The following is a 19,203-nucleotide window of genomic DNA, read 5'->3' as shown; positions in this document are numbered from 1 at the left end:
CAGTATGGTATTGGCACAAAAACAGACACATAGATCAATGGAACAGAATAGAGAGCCCAGAAATGGACCCTCAACTCTATGGTCAACTAATCTTTGACAAAGCAGGAAAGAATGTCCAATGGAAAAAAGACAGTCTCTTCAACAAATGGTGTTGGGAAAATTGGACAGCCACATGCAGAAGAATGAAACTGGACCATTTCCTTACCCCACACACAAAAATAGACTCCAAATGGTTGAAAGACCTAAATGTGAGACAGGAGTCCATCAAAATCCTAAAGGAGAACACAGGCAGCAACCTCTTCGACCTCAGCTGCAGCAACTTCTTCCTAGAAACATCGCCAAAGGCAAGGGAAGCAAGGGCAAAAATGAACTATTGGGACTTCATCAAGATAAAAAGCTTTTGCAAAGCAAAGGAAACAGTCAACAAAACCAAAAGACAACCGACAGAATGGGAGAAGATATTTGCAAATGACATATCAGATAAAGGGCTAGTATCCAAAATCTATAAAGAACTTATCAAACTCAACACCCAAAGAACAAAGAATCCAATCAAGAAATGGGCAGAAGACATGAACAGACATTTGTCCAAAGAAGACATCCAAATGGCCAACAGACACATGAAAAAGTGCTCAACATCGCTCGGCATCAGGGAAATCCAAATCAAAACCTCAATGAGATACCACCTCACACCAGTCAGAATGGCTAAAATTAGCAAGTCAGGAAATGACAGATGTTGGCAGGGATGCAGAGAAAGGGGAACCCTCCTACACTCTTGGTGGGAATGCAAGATGGTGTAGCCACTCTGGAAAACAGTATGGAGGTTCCTCAAAAAGTTGAAAATAGAGCTACCATACGATCCAGCAATTGCACTACTGGGTATTTACCCCGAAGATACAAAAGTAGGGATCCAAAAGGGTACATGCACCCCGATGTTTATAGCAGCAATGTCCACAATAGCCAAACTGTAGAAAGAGCCAAGATGTCCATTGACAGATGAATGGATAAAGAAGAAGTGGTGTATATATACAATGGAATATTATGCAGCCATCAAAAGGAATGAGATCGTGCCATTTGCAACGATGTGGATGGAACTGGAGGGTATTATGCTAAGCGAAATAAGTCAAACAGAGAAAGACATGTATCATATGACCTCACTGATATGAGGAATTCTTAATCTCAGGAAACAAACTGAGGGTTGCTGGAATGGTGGTGGGTGGGAGGGATGGGGTGGCTGGGTGATAGACATTGGGGAGAGTATGTGCTATGGTGAGTGCTGTGAATTGTGCAAGACTGTTGAATCTCAGATCTGTACCTCTGAAACAAATAATGCAATATATGTTAAAAAAAAAAAAAAGAAGATAGCAGGAGGGGAAGAATGAAGGGGGGGAAATCGGAGGGGTAGACGAACCATGAGAGACAATGGACTCTGAAAAACAAACTGAGAGTTCTAGAGGGGAGGGGGGTGGGAGGAGGGTTTAGCCTGGTGATGGGTATTAAAGAGGGCATGTTCTGCATGGAGCACTGGGTGTTATGCACAAACAATGAATCATGGAACACTACACCTAAAACTAATGATGTAATGTATGGGGATTAACATAACAATAAAAAAATTTTTTAAAAGAGAAAGCAAATGCAAAAAAAAAAAAAGAAAAACTTTCAATCTTAAACCTTTCAACATTGAGTGTAATGCTAGCTGTGGGCTTATCATATACGCCTTTATTATGTTATGTTCCTTCTATTCTCAATTTGTTGACAGTTCTTAACATGAATGATGTTGTATTTTGTCATATCCTTTTCCTGTATCTATTGAGATGATATATTTATCTTTCACTCTACTAATTTGATGTATCACATTTATTCGTGTGCATACATTAAACCATCCTTGCATTCCAGGGATAGATCCTGCTTGATTGTGGTGTATAATCACTTAAATATGCTATTAAATTTGGTTTGCTAATATTTTCTTGAGAATTTTTGCATCTATATTCACCATAGATATTGGTCTTTAGTTTCCTTTCCTTGTAGTGTCCTTATCTGGCTTTGGTTATAGGGTGCTGCTGGCCTCAACAAGTGAGTTTGGGAGTGTTCCTTCCTCTTCCATTTTTTGGAAGAATTTGAGAAGTATTGGCATTAATTTTTCTTTAAATGTTTGGTAGAATTCACCAGTGAAATCATCTGGTCTTGGGCTTTTCTTATTGGGAGGTTTTTGACTACTGATTCAGTCTCCTTCCTTGTTACTGGTCTGTTCAGATTTTCTATTTCTTCATGATTCATTCTTGGTAGGTTGTATGTTTCTAAGAATTTATGAATTTCTTCTAGGTTATCCAGTTTGTTGTATAATTGTTCATAATAGTCTCTTATGATCCTTTGTACTTTTGCAGTTTCAGTTGTAATGTCTCCTCTGTCATCTACATAGTTATTTGAGTCTTCTCTCTTTTTTTCTTAGTCTAGCTAGAGGTTTGTCAATTTTATCTTTCAAAACACCAGCTCTTAATGTCATTGATCTTTTCTAGTTTTCCTGGTCTCTATTGCTTTTATTTCTACTCTGATCTTTGTTATTTCCTTCCTTCTGCTAACTTTGGGCTTATTCTTTTTCTAGTTTCTTGAGGTGTAAAATTAGGTTGTTTGAGATCCTTCCTCTTTTTTTAAAGATTTATTTTATTTTATTTTATTTTATATTTTATTTTATTTTTAAAGATTTTATTTATTTATTTGAGAAAGAGAGAGCACAAGTGGAGGGGAGAGGCAGAGGGAGAAGCAGGCTCCCTGCTCAATCCCTGGACCCCGGGATCATCACCTGAGCTGAAGGCAGACACTTAACTGACTGAGTCACCCAGGCACCCCAAGATTTTATTTATTTTAGAGAGAATGAGAGAGAGAGGGAGAGCATACGGGGGGTGGGGGCTGGAGGGAGAAGCACATGGAGAGGGAGAGAATCTCAAGCAGGCTTCACATGCCCAGCATGGAGCCCAATGCAGGGCTCGATCTCAGGACTCTGAGATCATGACCTGAGCCAAAATCAAGAGTCAAATGCTTAACTGATAGGGCCGCCCAAACTCTCCTTCCTTTTTCTTAATGTAGATATTTATTGCTGTAAACTTCTCTTAAAACCACATTTGCTGCATTCCATAGGTTTTGGTATGTTGTGTTCCTATTGTTGTTTGATTCAAGGTTTTTTAAAATTCCTTTCCTGATTTCTTCTTTAACCCATTGTTTGTTCAGGAGTATGTTGTTTAATTTCCACATATTTTTAAATTTTCCAGCTTTCTACCTGTTACTGATTTCTAGTTTCAAACCATTGTGGTTAGAAAAGATACTTGGTATGATTTCAGTGTTTTTAAACTTACTAAGACTTCTTTTGTGATCTATCATATGATCTATCTTGCAGAATGGTCTGTATGCATATGAGAAGAATGTGTATTTTGTTGTTGGAAAGAATGTTCTGTATATATTGGCCCATTTAGTCTAAAGTATAGTTCAAGTCCAATTTTCCTTGATTTTCTGTCTGAAAGATCTATCAATTGTTAAAAGTGGAATATTGGGGGCACCTGAGTGGCTCAGTCATTAAGCATCTGCCTTCGGCTGGTCATGATCCCAGGGTCCTGGGATCAAGCCCTACATCGGGCTCCCTGCTCAGTGGGAAGTCGCTTTCCCTCTCCCGCTCCCCCTGCGTGTGTTCCCTCTCTCACTGTGTCTCTCTCTGTCAAATAAATAAATTTAAAAAATAAAAATTAAAAAAAAAAGGTGGAATATTAAAGTCCCCTACCATAATTATACTGTTTTCTATTTCTCCCTTTAGATCTATTAGTATCTTCTCAATATACTTAAGTGCTCTGATGTTAGGTGCATATATGATTGTTAGATTTTCTTGGTCAATTGACCTTTCATTGTACAATGACTTTCTTTGATTCTTGTTAATATTTTTGGCTTAAAATCTATTTTGTATGATATAAGTATAGCTACCCCTGCTCTTTTGGTTTTCATTTGTGTTAACATCTTTATCCATCCCTTCACTCTGAGCCTATGTGTGTCCTTAAAGCTGAAGTGAGTCTTTTGTAAGCAGCATGTAGTTGGGTCTTGTTTTTGTTTGTTTGCTTGTGTGCTTGTTTTCTTATCCATCTAGCCACTGTATGTCTTTTGAGAATTCAGTCCATTTATATTTAATTATTGACAGATAAGAACTTACTAATGCCATTTTATTGTTTTCTGGCTGTTTTGAAGTTCTTCCTTTCTTCTCTCTTGCTACCTTCCTTTGTAAATTGATGACTTTTTCATAGTGGTATGCTTTGGTTCCCTTTATCTTTTGTGAATCTACTGTAGGTTTTTACTCTATGGTTACTGTGAGAAATTTTGGAATTTATGTTAGAATAAATAAATAAATAAATCTGGCCTAATCTCTTCATCTGCGAATGGGGACCCCAAGGCCCAGATATTTAAAATAACTTGACTATTTCCATTCAAAATTAAATGTGGCAGGCTTTTTTGTCCCTCAAACTTAGCACTTATGTGAGCTATTGAATATTTGTTTAACTTATTAATGGAAAGCTACTGTTCCCCTTTACCACCTTTAAGGCATTTATTAAGTCTGGTAAAACAATACAATGTAATTTTTTAAAAATTTATTAAAAGTACTTTTTGCTGTGTTTCACACATTTTTGATGCATGTAAGTGGGCTAAATAGCACCATTCGTTAGATTAACAAGTCTCATATTTTTTAAAAGATTTTATTTTGACTTATTTTATAAGATTTTATTTATTTTGACTTATTTATTATGACTTTATATTTGGAAATTTGAACCTCTTGATCCCCTTCATCAGTTTCACCCATCACCCCAACCCTGTCCCCCCGGCAAACACCAGTTTTTTCTCTGTATTTATGATTCTATTTGTTTTTGTTTGTTCATTTGTTTTTTTAGATTTCATATATAACTGAAATCATATGGTGTTTATCTTTTTCACTTAGCATAATACCCCCAGGTCCATCCATGTTGTTGCAAATGGCAAGATCTCATTCTTTTTTTATATCTGATTAATATTCCATACACATACACACAAACACACCCCACATCTTCATCCGTCTATCGATGGACACTTAGGTTGCTTCTCTAACTTAACTATTGTAGATAATGCTGCAGTAAACATGGTGGGGGGGCATATATCTTTTTGAATTGGCGTTTTCATTTTCTTTGGGTAAATATCCAATAGTGTAATTACTGGATCATATGGTATTTCTATTTATTATTTTTTGAGGAACCTCCATACTGTTTCCCACAGTAGTTGTACAAATTTATATTCCCACCAACAGTGCACAAGAGTTCCCTTTTCTTCACATCCTCACCAACACTTATTTTTTGTCTTTTTGATACTAACCATTCTGACAGATGTAAAGTCATATTTCTTTTTGGTTTTGGTTTGTATTCCCTGATGATCAGTGATAATGAACATCTTTTCATGTGTCTGTTAGCCATATATGTCTTCTTGTAGAAAATGCCTATTCAGGTCCTCTGCCCATTTTTCAACTGGATCAATCTTTTTTTTCTCTTATTTTTCATGTTGAGTTATATTAGCTCTTTATATATTTTGGGAATTAACCCCTTATCAGATATATCATTTGCAAATATTTTATTCAGTAGGCTGCTCTTTCATTATCTTCATGGTTCCTTCCCTGTGTAAAAGCTTTTTTTTTTTTTTTTTTTTAAGATTTTATTTATTTATTTGACACAGAGAGAGAGACAGCTAGAGAGGGAATACAAGCAGGGGGAGCGGGAGAGGGAGAAGCAGGCTCCCAACTGAGCAGGGAGCCCAATGTGGGGCTCAATCCCAGCACTCTGGGACCATGACCTGAGCTGAAGGCAGACGCTTAATGACTGAGCCACCCAGGCGTCACCTGAAAGCTTTTTATTTTGGTGTAGTCCTGATAGTTTATTTTTACTTTTCTCTCCTTTGCCTGAGGAGTCAGATCTAGAAAAACATGACTAAGACTGATGTGCAAGAGATTACTGCCTGTGTTTTCTTTTAGTTTTCTGATTTCATGTCTCACATTTAGGTCTTTAATTCATTTTATGTTTGTATATGATATAAGAAAGTAGTCCAGTTCCATTCTTTTACATATAGCCATCCAGTTTTCCCAACACCATTTATTAAAGAGATGGTCTTTTCCCCCATTATATATTCTTGCATCCTTTTTTGTAGATTGACCTTCTAAGTATGGGTTTGTTTCTTTAACTGTCAGAACCAACTCATTGGAAGTCTAGAAAATAGAGATTTACAACAACCCAGTAAATGCTGAATCAAGAAAACAGCAACTTAAAAATGGTAGGGGAGCTTTGTGGTATTTTACTTGCCCTGGATTCCCCCACTTCCCCTGCTCAGTGATGGTCTTCAAGATGACAGCCTAGATTTCCAGTGTAGAACCTGATCCTTGGCTTCAGAGGGACCACAGCTGATCTTGTTCTCAAAGAGTTGTGTTTGCTTTGTTTTAATTTTTGAGTATAGTTGACACACAGTGTTACATTAGTTTCCAGTGTACAGCATAGTGATTCAGTTTCTCTACATCATGCTATGTAAGCATGAGTTTATTTCTGGGTTCTTTATTTATTCTGTTCCATTATTTATGGGTCTATTTTTGTAACAGTACCATGCTGTTTTGATTATAATAGCTTTGTAGTGTATCTTAAAATCTGGGATTGTGATACCTCCAGCTTTGTTCTTTCTCGAGATTGCTTTGGCTGTTTGGAGTCTTTGTGGTTTCATATTAATTTGTTCTAACAATTCATTTGTTCTACTTCTATGAAAAGTACTATTGGTATTTTAATAGGGATTGCATAGAATCTGTAGATCGCATTGGGGTAATATGGACATTTTAACAATATTATTCTAATCTATGAGCATGGTGTATCTTTCCATTTATGTCATCTTTAATTTCAATGTTTTATAGTTTTCAGTGTACAAGTCTTTCATCTTTTATTCCTAGGTATTTTATTTTTTCTGGTGCAACTGTAAATGGGATTGTTACCTTAATTTCTCTTTCTGCTACTTGGTTATTAAGTATATAGAAACAGCAACATATTCCAGTATATTACTTTGGTATCATGCAAGTTTACTGAATTCATTTATTCTAATAGTTTTTTGATAGAGTATTTAGGCTTTTCTATATATAGTATCATGTCATCTGCATATACTGATAGTTTTACTTCTTCCTTACCAATTTGGATGCTGTTTATTTCTTCTTCTTGTCTGATTGCTGTGGCTAGGACTTCTAGTACTATACTGAATAAAACTGGTAAAAGTGGATATCCATCCTTGTCTTGACCCTGATCTTAGAGGAAAAACTTAGTGTTTCACCCTTGAGTATGTTAACTGTGGGCTTGTCATATATGGCTTTATTATGTTCCCTTCAAACAACTTTGGAGAGAGTTTTTATCATAAACAGATGTTGAATTTTGTCAAATGCTTTTTCTGCATCTATTGAGATATGATTTTTATCCTTCATTTTGCTAATGTGATGTATCATGTTGATTGATTTGCAGATATCGAACCATCCTTGCATCCCTGGAATAAATCCCATTTGTTCATGGTGAACAATCCTTTTAATATATTTGTTGAATGTGGTTTGATAAAATTTTGATTTTTTTTTTTTTTTTTTTTGGAATCTATATTCACCAAGTAGGTTGTTTTTGGTTTTGTTTTGTAGTGTCTTTGTTTGGTTTTGGTATCAGGGTAATGCTGGCTTCTTAGAATAAATCTGGAAGCTTTCCTTCCTCTTTTATTTTTTGGACTAGTTTGAGAAGAATAGTATTAGCTCTTCTCCAAATGTTTGGTAGAATTCACCTGTGACGCAATCTGGTCCTGGACTTTGTTGTTTTTTTATTACTAATTCAATTTCATTACTAGTAGTTGACCTGTTCAGATTTTCTATGTCTTCCTGATTTAGTTTTGGAAAATTATGTGTTTCTAGGAATTCATCTGTTTCTTCTTGGTTGTCCAATTTTCAGTATGTACTTTTTCATAGTAGTCTCTTATAATCCTTTGTATTTCTGTGGTGTCAGTTGTAACTTCTCTATTTCTGATTTTATTCAAGTCCTCTTTTTCTTGGTGGGTCTGGCTAAACATTTCTCAATTTTATCTTTCTCAAGAACTAGCTCTTGGTTTCACTGATCTTTCTTCTTTTTCTTTTCTTTAGGGGGGGTCCCTATTTCATTTATTTTTCCTTTCATCTTTATTATTTCCTTCTTCCAACTTTGGGTTTTGTTATTTTTCTAGTTTCTTTAATGTAAAGTTGGATTGTTTGAGATTTTCCTTGTTTCTTGAGATTTGAGATAGGCCTGTACAACTGTAAACTTCCCTCTTAGAACTGTTTTTACTGTGTCCAAAGATTTTGGACTGTTGTGTTTTCATTTTCATTTGTCTCCATGTATTTTTTTCTAACTTCCTCTGTCTTGACTCTTTAGTTGTTTCATAGCTTGTTGTTCAGCTTCCACATGTATGGGTTTTTTCTAGGTTTTTTTTTTCCTTGTAACTGATTTCTAGTTTAATACGGTTGTGGTCAGAAAAGATGGTTGATATGATTTCAGTATTCTTAAATTTATTGAGACTTGTTTTGTAGCCTAACATGTGATCTATCCTAGAGAATGTTCCATGTGCACTTGAAAAGAATGTGTATTCTGCTACTTTGGGATGGAAAGTTCTGTATTTCTGTTAACTCCATCTAGTCTGTCATTCAAAGCCATTACTTCTTTATTGATTTTCTGTCTGGATGATCTATCTATTGATGTAAATCAGGTGTTAAAATCTCTTGCTACTATTGTATTACTGACAATTTCTCCCTTTATGTCTGTTAATATTTGCTTTATGTATTCAGGGGCTCCAATTTTGAGTGCATAGATACTCATAACTGTTATATATTCTCTTGTTGGATTGATCCCTTTATCATTATGTAATGCCCTTCTTTGTCTCCTGTCTTTGTTTTAAAGTCTCTTTTGTCTAATATAAATATTGCTTATCCCAGCTTTTCTTCACCTCCATTTGCCTGGAATATCTTTTGCCATCCCTTTACTTTTAGTCTGTATGTGTCATTAAGTCCAAAGCAAGTCTTTTGTAGGCAGCATATAGATGGGTCTTGTTTTTTTTAATCCATTCAGTTACCCTATGTCTTTTGATCAGAGCATTTAGGCCATTTAATTATTGGTAGGTACATACTTATTGCCATTTTGTTAATTGTTTTCTCATTTTCGTAGTTTTTCTCTGTTCCTTCCTTCTTCTCTTCTCTTGTAATTGATGACTTTAGTATTACGCTTGGATTCCTTTCTCTTTATTTTTTGGTGTATCAGAGTTTGCTGGTATGTCATTACCATGAGGTTCATATATAACATCCTAAGTATATAGCAGTCTAAAGTTGATGGTCACTTAAGTTTAAACAAATTCTCAAAGAACTAGATTTCTACTCACGTCCACATTTTATTTATGTCATATTTTACATCTTTTTGTTTTGTGAGTCCCTAATTTTTTTAAATATCAATTTTACTACTTTTGTCTTTTCACCTTCACACTAGTTTTATAAATGATTGATATACTACCTTTACTATATGTTTGCTTTTACTCATTTTTTTTCTTTTCAGTTTTGTTTTTATTATGACCTTTTCTTTTTCACTTAAAGAATCCCTTGAACATTTCTAGTAAGACTGGTTTAGTAGTGATGAACTCCTTTATCTGATGTATGCCTGAGAAACTCCTTATCCCTCCTTCAATTCTGAATGATCATCTTGCCAGGTAGAATATTCTTGGTTGTAGTTTTTTCCTTTCAGCACTTGGAATATATCATGACACTTCCTTCTAGCTTACAGTTTCCACTGAAAATCAGCTGATAGCCTTATGGGGTTTCCCTTGTACATAACTAGTTGTTTCTCTCTTGCTGCATTTTAGAGTGTGTCTTTATCTTTAATCTTTGTCATTTTAATTATTGTGTGTCTTGGTGTGGATCTCCTTGGCTTCATCTTGTTTGGGGTTCACTGTGTTTCCTGGATTTAGATGTCTATTTCCTTCCCAAGATGAGAGAAGTTTTCAGCTATTACTCAAGTTTTCTGCCTCTCTCTCTCCCCCTCTCTTTCTTTTTCTGAGACTTCTATAATGTGCAGGTTAGTACACTTCACACTATCATAGAGATCCCTTAACCTATCCACTTTTGTTTTCTTTTTAATGTTCAGCTTGCATGCTTTCCATTATCTTGTCTTTCAGATTGCTGATCCATTCTTTGCATCCTCCAATCTACTGATGATTCCCTCTAGTGTATTTTTCACTTCAGTTATTATATTCTTCAACTGTGATTGGTTCATTTCTTTGTTGAAAGCCCACTCATCCATTCTTCTCTGAAGTCCAATGACCATCGTTATGACCATTACTTTGAACACTGTATCAGGTAGGTTGCTTATCTTCATTTTATTTTTTTCTGAGGGTTTGTCTTGTTCTTTCATTTGGAGGATATTCCTGTCTCCTCATTTTGTTTGACTTTCTGTATTTCTATGAATTAGGCAGAATAGCAGCTTCTCCAAGACTTGAAGGAATGGCCTTGTGTATGGTCATCCCATGCCTGTTGACTTTGGTTAGCTGGCTAGAGCTGTAACAGGTTCAGGCCAGGGGCCCTAAGGCACTCAGCACTGGGGCAGTCCTGGTGGGATGGCTAGAGCTGAAGTGGGTATGGGGGGACTGGGGGAGGAGGCTCTCAGGGCACTCTGCACAGGGTGCAACCAGAGCCAAAGTGGGTAAAGGCTTGTGCAAAGGGCTCCCAGGGTAATCCACACTGGGAGTACTTAGATGTGTGATAACTGGAACTGTGGTGTGCCAGGCTGGAAGGTCTTGGGGCACTCCTTCCCTGGGGTTCTGGCAAGACAACTTGAGCCAAAGTAGGTGTGGGACTGGAGTGTTCTGGGATGCTTTGCACCTTGGTGAGACAGCTGTAGCTACAGTGGGTGGTGTTCAGGGCTGTCCCAGCTATGCTGTACTGGGGCCATCTTGTGCAGTCTCCTTTAGGGGATGGCCCAGATCTTGCTTCCAGCTGCACTATCAAGGTGGAGGGGAGATGTAAACTATGGTATTCACCTGCCTCTCAGACCCAAGTGCATTCTGCAGCTCCCCAACTGTTTGCTAGAGCTCTAGGGCTGGATCCTTTATATTCCAGTTGCTCTTTAAACCATGTTTTGTTTTGTTTTGTTTTTTTCTGTGCCCCAGGGTGGTTAGGGCTGGTGTGGTCTAGGGGCCCAGGGCCTGCTGAGGGCAGTGGGATGCTTAGGGCACCCAGACTCTGACCCTTTCTGTGCTGTCAAAGTGGAGGGGGAACATAAACAGTGGCTCTCACCAGCTTCTCCAACATCCCACTGGTGAAGGGTTAGTTTCTTTATATTCTAGTTGCCCTTTTAAGCCATTAAGTTTTTCTGTCCCCCAGGACAGACAAATCTCACAGTCCCTTAGTCTCCCTCCCCCCACTGCAGTTCACAGCATTGGGATTGGGGTTCTTGTTACCATGTCTCCTGCCATTGTCTATGTGGTCCCTCCAACCGTTGTTGTACAGGATTGTTCAGTCAGCCCTCAGTTGTTTTTCAGGAGGAACTGCTCTACAGATCAGTATAGCCTTGGTGTGTCCATGGAGGAGGTGAGTTGAGGGTCTTCCTGTGCTACCATTTTAGATCCTCCTTCCATGCACTCTTCTGCTTCTACTGCTGCCACTCTCACTGCTCTCAGAATGGAAAGGACTAATTCCTCCAAATGTACCCCCATCTGGTTTTCTTCTTAAACCGAATTAAGTCCTATCACTCCCTTCTACCCCCACTCCAAAGTTCTCAACATTTTGACAAATCTTGCTTGGCTACCAACTCAAATTCCATTGCTTAGCCTGGTTCCTCAACCCCAAAGCTACCTTCTCCCTGCCCGCCCCCCCCCATCTTATTTACCATTATTCTATTTCCTCTGATGCTCTCTTCAAATTGTTCCTGGCCCTTCCCCTCCATGTGAAATGTCTTTTCACCCATCACAACCTTCAGAAATCCCATCCATCCGTCAGGGTACCTGCTCCCCCTACCTTGGGTCCTGCCCCTGCTCTCTTCTCCATTTCCGTACTGCTTGGTCTTTCTTATTATTGGAACCAAATTTGACCTTATATTACTTGAGTAGATAATTCTACTGAAAGCAAGCTACCCATTCTGCAAATACAATAAGAAATAGTTTTAAGTTAAAACACCAAATTTATTGCATTATATTGAACTATATGCACACACATAGAAAATAAACATTTCATATAACTGTATATCTTTTTTAATCTTGTATTATAAAGACTGAAAAAACTACCAATTTAGCAATTGAAATAAGTTTTAAAAACAAAAAAAAAGCAAAAATCTACATCCTTCATTGAGATCTGATGCTGTATCACGGTTCATAAATACTTCATTTTATATAAATAAGTCTCTCCTCTAGTGACTAGGAATTTAAAATTAGGCTGACATGGATTCTTTGATCATGTAGAATTTTCTTATCCCATGATGAAGAAGGTTGAGCATGTCGTTATTTTTGATACATATATTTGCTCTAAACACAATCCCCCCTGAAATCCCACTGTAAACAAACATTTCAAATGCAATAAACAAAAGTCCCATAGTAAAGAATGTCCTTAAGTGTTAGCAATTAGGGAAAAGGAAAAAAAAATAGAAACTTTGCAATTTAAATAGAAATTAAAAAAATAGACTGCATGCATCCACTAGAAGAGGAAGGGAGCATTAAATCAGGTAACAATGGGATGAAGTGAGTTGAAGGTCTTCCCATGTCAATTGGATGGGAAGAGAGAAAGGGAAGGAGAGGAAGGAAAGAGAAAGAGGCAGAGGGCATAAATTGATAGGGAAAGAGGACAAGAAATTTATTATTTCTACTTTCCTTGGAGAAGACACTCTTAAAAAAATTAATGCAACTTGCTCCAAAAGCGAGATAACCAAAGGAGTAGGGGTCTATCACCTCACCTTATTGTCGAAGGGACTTGGCTGAACAACAAAACAAAATTCGGCTCAGCTGCAATGCTAAGCTGCTCTGCACATCTTTAAGTAGGTCCAGGAATAGGCAGGGCCAAGGGGAGATTGCTACTCCCTTGATAACTTCTTTTTAAAGCAAGATGTGTTCATAAAGGCTCCCCTTAATTCTCCAGAGTTCAGCCAAAATAATGGACCCAGGTTCAGCTTGCTAGATTTGGGACTTTCTAAAGTAGTCCTTGCCTCCTCAGTCCTTAGAGTAGGGCTGCAACAAGCCAGGAGCATGTCCAAGTCTGCAGAGAGAGGAGCCGTCCTGCATGTGCACGTGAGAAAGGACGCATCAGTCAAAATCATTCTTGCAGAGGAATGAGGAGGACAGGAAGCACTGTGAGCAAACAGCAGGGCTGAGAGAGACATTTGGGAAATGAGAGGTTAAAAACCCACTGCCATTTTCTCCAGCAGAGTGCAACATATTCACAAGTGCCAGGAACACTACTAGGTAATTTGGTTTAAAAAGAAAAATGCCAATTTTTCACCCCCGTCCCCAACCCCTGATTTTTCAAAAAGGTTGCCTACTGCTCACAAGCCCAGAAACACATCAACCAGGTTCAGGATTCAAAAGTCCCAACCCACTTAGACAATAAAAAAATAGAACTCCCTTCCCCATGGTTTTCTGTATGGGCCTCCATGTGGACACTGACGAAGGGAGGGAAATCTGGGGCACACTGGGGCGCCTCAAGCCAAACTAAACCCTTCATAGTTGTCAAGGGCCTGGGTCAGCCGTGTGCTCAGGATCTCTTTGCTGCTGTATTTGGGGAGATCGAGAAGGTTGTAGCAAGTGTGGGCCACGGGCAGGTACTCCTCCCCGCTGGTTGTGGACTGGATGACGATCTGCAGGCTCGCCATGCCGTAGATGGGAATGCGGTCGCTGCCCGTCAGGAACACTGAGGAGAAAGGGAAAGGACTTTAGGAGCCAAGCCGCTGAGGAGCAGCACTCCGCAGCCCTCCACGGAAAGGAGAGGGAGGCGTGACACCCTGTGGCTCGCCTGAGAAGTACACTTTTATGTGCCATTATGCATGAATATTCATCTACGCTTGTTCTTATAAAGCAAAAGAGACTGCATTTCAAATTCTGGGGTGTTTTTTGTTGTTGTTGTTTTATATGGATAAAAATTCTGTTTTTTACTAGTTCATTTCAGACCCTGATTATACACAGACACAAACCACCCGTCCAAATGAAAGATGCCCTCAAATAAAAAATGGCCTCAATCAAATGTATGTCCTCATAAATGTTATGAGCTGTCACAAAATCAGAGAGGAAAAGAAGAGCTGACCTCAGGGGGAAGCCAGGAAGAAGACCATCATCTGTGGGACCTCAAGGTCTCCTCTGGCCAAGGGTCTAGTGTGTATACCCCTCCTGAGCTAGTGAATATCCACTTGGGATCTGTTTGTTCCTTTCCCTAATTTTCTTAAACCAAAAGAGCTGACAATGATGTTATGTTAGACATTTCACTCTTGTAACACACTGTGACTTGGCAAAAGAAAAAAAGAGAGAGCGACCAACACAGCTGTCTTTCCATGTTTTCTAGCACTACATAACCTCAGAGTTAAATTGCTGGAAATTACTACAAACAAATCATTGGTTAAGGAGCACTTTCAAAAAACCTATTACCTGAGGCTGTGGTATATAAACATTCTTGCCAATATCTGCAGAGTTACTAAAAATTTCCACAAGTCTAATGATCTCTGAACAGAAAAATGTCTTTCAAGGAAATCTCCACGACTATGCTCCTCTTGGTTGGTACAGCCCTACGAGTTCCCTTGACAAACCTTAACCTGTCATTTGACTTATATGCCACTGATTCTCAAGAGCCAATGGAACTAAGCAGAGGAGAAGCAGGGCTTTTTTTAAACATTCTTGTATAAGCCCGCCCCTCCCCCCACTTCTCTCATCCTCACTCTGTGGGAGCAGTAGAATCTGGGGGTACACCTTGCATTAATATTAATATATGCTCATGCTTTAAAGCAAAAGGGACTGCCTTTCAAATCATGTTGTTTTATTTTATACAGATAAAAATTTTATACTATTCACCGGCAAATTTCTGACCCTGATTAGATACAGACACAAAGACTAAAACTATTTTTGAAAGGTTGAACGTGTTCATGTAAACTAGGCTTCATTCTCCTTTCCAAGTGTATTACCCTTCTCAAATGTCACCTAGCCAGTCACAAAGGACCATATATTGTATGATTCCATTTATGTGAAATGTCCAAAATAGGCACATCCACAGAGCCAGAAAGCAGATTGGTAAGTGGGGGTCGGGTGGGGTGAGAGGCTGGGAGGAAATGGGGAATGATTGCTGATGAGTTCAAGGTTTCTTCTTGAGGTGATGAACATGTTCTAAAAATTATTGATAGTATCACATTTCTGTGAATATACTAAAAACCACTGACTTATACATTTTAATTGGGTGAATTGTATGCTTTGTGGATCATATCTCAGTAAAGCTATTCTAAATCATATCTCCCCAGTTACATCTGTAGCGGACACTCTAAATTTTTCAAAAGCCTAGGGAGATAAGGGAAGTTAATCCATTTAGATTTTATCAACGTAATATTTTATCATACTCACATATAAAATAACTAATATTTCTAAAGCAATTGAAAATCAGTGAAATGCTTCTTTTCTTTCTTTCATGCAACACATCCTATCAGGCAACAAATACGGAAGTACGACCTATGTTTGCCTAAGATCTCATTAAGAAAAGAAGTGGAGGGCGCCTGGGTGGCTCAGTTGGTTAAGCGACTGCCTTCGGCTCAGGTCATGATCCTGGAGTCCCTGGATCGAGTCCCGCATCGGGCTCCCTGCTCGGCAGGGAGTCTGCTTCTCCCTCTGACCCTCCCCCCTCTCCTGTGCTTGCTCTCTCTCATTCTCTCTCTCTCAAATAAATAAATAAAAAATCTTTAAAAAAAAAAAAAAAAGAAAAGAAGTGGAAATATATTCCCCTCACTTACTCTTTTTCATTTAAGAGTTGACCTTAACCTACAGGGTATATCATCCTCCACCATATGCAACACTAACGTGTGGACAAACACCATGTTAACATGACTGATACTTACAGAGAAACTTCTTCTTCTTTTCCAATGGAAACTCATGAAATGTTTCCCAAAATAGTTTCACAGTGGGATGTGTGGCTGAGTAATCACCCTTGTAGATGGCAGTCTGCCCAAAAAAGACAAATAGAAAAAAAAACCTATCTTAGAGAAGAATATTATAGAGGACATACATTTGTGCACCGTTTGCGGTTGGGAATAAGAAATAACCACTGAGATAAGGAGGCCTCCAATTGCTCCTCAAGCACAGACCTCCTGGAAAGAGACCAGGCTCTGGGCCCACCCGGCCAGGCCACGGCTGCTTCCTCGGAGGGAAGGACAGTCCCGTCTCTACTCACCTCTTGCAGTTCCTGCCAGTTGTAGTTGCTGTTCCCCACCATCATAGCCCGCAGTTCGGAGGGCTGGAAGAGCTCAAGCACCTTGCCACCACACACCTTTAGGAAGCCACTGGAGAAGGCTGTGTACCATTCGTGAACTGAGAGCTGGAAGACGTAATTCACGTAAGCATCCACGAACTCCTGCCTGCCAGAAGACCAAAGAAACAGAATACAGTCAGCCCCAAGTCTTGTAGAGGTTCTGGGTGTAGAGAGATGAAAAATGGGATTTCGTCAAATTCTCGCGCCAGGAGGCATCCCGGAGCCTATCAGCCAGCCCGAGGATTCCACCAGCGTTTCAGGTGATCTAGGGGCAGGGAAGACAGGCAGGAAGGGGAGGCGGCCAGGCACGTGGAACCATACTACTGACTTCATTTTACTTGAGGAGCTCCAGTTTTCATCTCGCTTACTGTCCTCCTTAAAATTTAGTTTGGAAAAAAATACAGACTTTCTGCTTAAAGAAAAAGTCTAAGATAACGATTCTAGGCTTCCTCCCTTCTCTTCAGAAACGAGTAAAGTTAAACCATGTGCTATTGGAATCCTCACCTATTCTAAAAGGTAATTTCATAACTCCTTTCTGGAAAGGACTGTCTTATACAATGGGCTCCATCTCATTAGTAATCAGTCAAATGCAAATTAAGACAGTGACTTCCTGCAAGTCTGACTCACAGCAAGCTGGTTTCCTGGGCTGCTTATTGTAGATAAGGGGCTGGCTTCCTGGGCAGGTGTCTGCAGGCTGCAGGTCAGAGTTCTATTTTTACATATGGTCTGGCCATTGTCTGTATGCATTCGGTCTCTCCCTAGTGCGAATGTCAACTGCGAACTGAGACGTAACATCTGGGAGAATAAGTTGCCAATACCTGGAAAAGCTGAAAATGTAAATACCCTTTAACTGAGCTACTCCCCTACCAGGGGGGCGGGCCCAGACAGACTCTCACCTGAGTGCACAAGACAAGTACACAGATGTTCACTGCAGCATTTTCTTGTAATATAGAGAATGGAAGACACAAAACTGAATATCCATTAATATGAGAATGGACCAAAAGAAGATGGTATGGTCATAAGACAGAAACCATAAAGCACATTATTTTAATGGAATTAACCAGGCCCATATTTATCAAAACGAACAGAATCTCAAGAACAATGTTTGAGTGAAACCCAAGTGTTTGATTGTTAAGTACACTATGATAGCATTTACGTAAGTTGTTTTTCTACATTTTTCTTTCCCTGCCATCAGTCCCATCTTGAATCAATTAACTGCATCATATGCAACCACAGGACCAACTACTGACTGCTCAGTTAGTGCGGTATCATCATTCAGTGTTTTTTTTTTTAACATTTATAACAATACTGTCTGTAAGGGGCAGTGGCCCTGCTACTTACATCTTGTGACCCTTGGGTAAGTTATTTAAGCTCTCTGTGCCTCAATCCCTTCATCTGTAAAATGGGAAAAATAAGAGTATATATAACCCATGGGACTGTTACAAAAATTAAATGCATAAGTACATGTAAAGGTCTTAGAACCAGGGCTGCTTTGTAAATATTAGCAATTATTACTGAATGGTTTATGGCTATAAGACTTTGTTTGTTATGAGTGAAATTGTATATGTGGTGTAGGCAAGAAATGTGGGTTAATTTTTAAAAATAAAAGCATTAATTAATTGGTCTTAATATACACATTACAAAAGTATAAAAACAAGAAAGAACTGGCATCAAATTCATCAGTGTTTTGCTTGGGTGAGAGAGGAGGGTGGATGAGAGGGAAGGGAGTAAGAGGAAGCACAGGAATCTTGGTCATTGTTTTATTACAAAACTGAAGCAAATACTGTTTACTTTGGTTCATACATACAGAGATGTCTGTCATTTTAGTCTGTACTTTTCTGTATTTTAAATTTTTTTCCTAAAAATTAAATAAATCTGACATTATGAAGACAGATCCTTTCTACTTATCCTTCACCATAATATCCTACTTCGTAAAACTCCCCTTGAACATCTTAGGTTTCCTCCAAGCAAACACTTCTTCCACGACCACCATCTCACCCCTAACTAACCAACAGGCAGTCGTACAGTGGAGAAGTGAAGCAGAAGGGATTCAAATGCAGGCTCCGCCATGTCCCCTATGCTAACTACTAAGCCTTTCTTTTCTCATCTCTAAGATGGGGTAAATGTTGAGTGTTTTGTTTTTTTTTTTTAAGATTTTTATTTATTTATTTGACAGAGAGAGAGAGACAGCGAGAGAGGGAACACAAGCAGGGGGAGTGGGAGAGGGAGAAGCAGGCCTCCCGCGGAGCAGGGAGCCCAATGTGGGGCTCGATCCCAGGACCCCGGGATCATGACCTGAGCCGAAGGCAGACGCTCAACGACTGAGCCACCCAGGCGCCCCAATGTTGAGTTTTTAAAATAAAAGCCACTAATACAGAAAGATTATTGTACATCTTAACCACAGATGCTGAAAGTTTCTTACACCGCATTCAATGTACTACTTTCCTAAAACCCATTGGATAAAACGAAGAGGGTTTTCCTGGTACAACTGCCTAAGAGAAGCACCATCAGCATGATTTTTTACTGTAGACGGTGATGGTTAATTTTATGTGTGGACTTGGCTAGGCTACGGTAGCCAGTTACTTAGTCAAACACCAGTCAAGATGGCGCTGTGAAGGTATTTTTTAGATAGGATTAATATTTGAATCCATAGACTCTGAGTAAAGCAG

At 38.9% G+C, this 19,203-nt stretch overlaps 1 protein-coding gene and 1 non-coding gene across 5 annotated transcripts in view; both read right to left on the bottom strand.

Annotated features, from left to right (window-relative positions):
- Positions 1-12,213: 12,213 nt before the first annotated feature.
- The window catches only part of HERC3 (HECT and RLD domain containing E3 ubiquitin protein ligase 3), a 118,294-nt gene continuing 111,304 nt past the window's right edge, over positions 12,214-19,203 (bottom strand). For all 4 annotated transcript variants that reach the window (XM_036122731.2, XM_036122734.2, XM_036122732.2 and 1 more), the window contains 3 exons: positions 16,457-16,640; positions 16,125-16,227; positions 12,214-13,948 (listed from right to left, as the gene is read on the bottom strand). In XM_036122731.2, coding sequence (XP_035978624.1) covers positions 13,740-13,948; positions 16,125-16,227; positions 16,457-16,640 — 496 coding nt within the window. In that variant the 3' untranslated portion in view covers positions 12,214-13,739. The remainder of the gene's footprint in view (positions 13,949-16,124; positions 16,228-16,456; positions 16,641-19,203) is intronic.
- LOC118554880 (small nucleolar RNA SNORD21) lies at positions 17,719-17,814 on the bottom strand. The gene has a single exon (XR_004926700.1). It is a non-coding gene; the product is annotated as a small nucleolar RNA SNORD21 (small nucleolar RNA).

Source organism: Halichoerus grypus, chromosome 3 (genome assembly GCF_964656455.1).
Source record: "Halichoerus grypus chromosome 3, mHalGry1.hap1.1, whole genome shotgun sequence".
Lineage (NCBI taxonomy): Eukaryota > Metazoa > Chordata > Mammalia > Carnivora > Phocidae > Halichoerus > Halichoerus grypus.
This window is presented reverse-complemented; position numbering and strand designations above follow the sequence as displayed.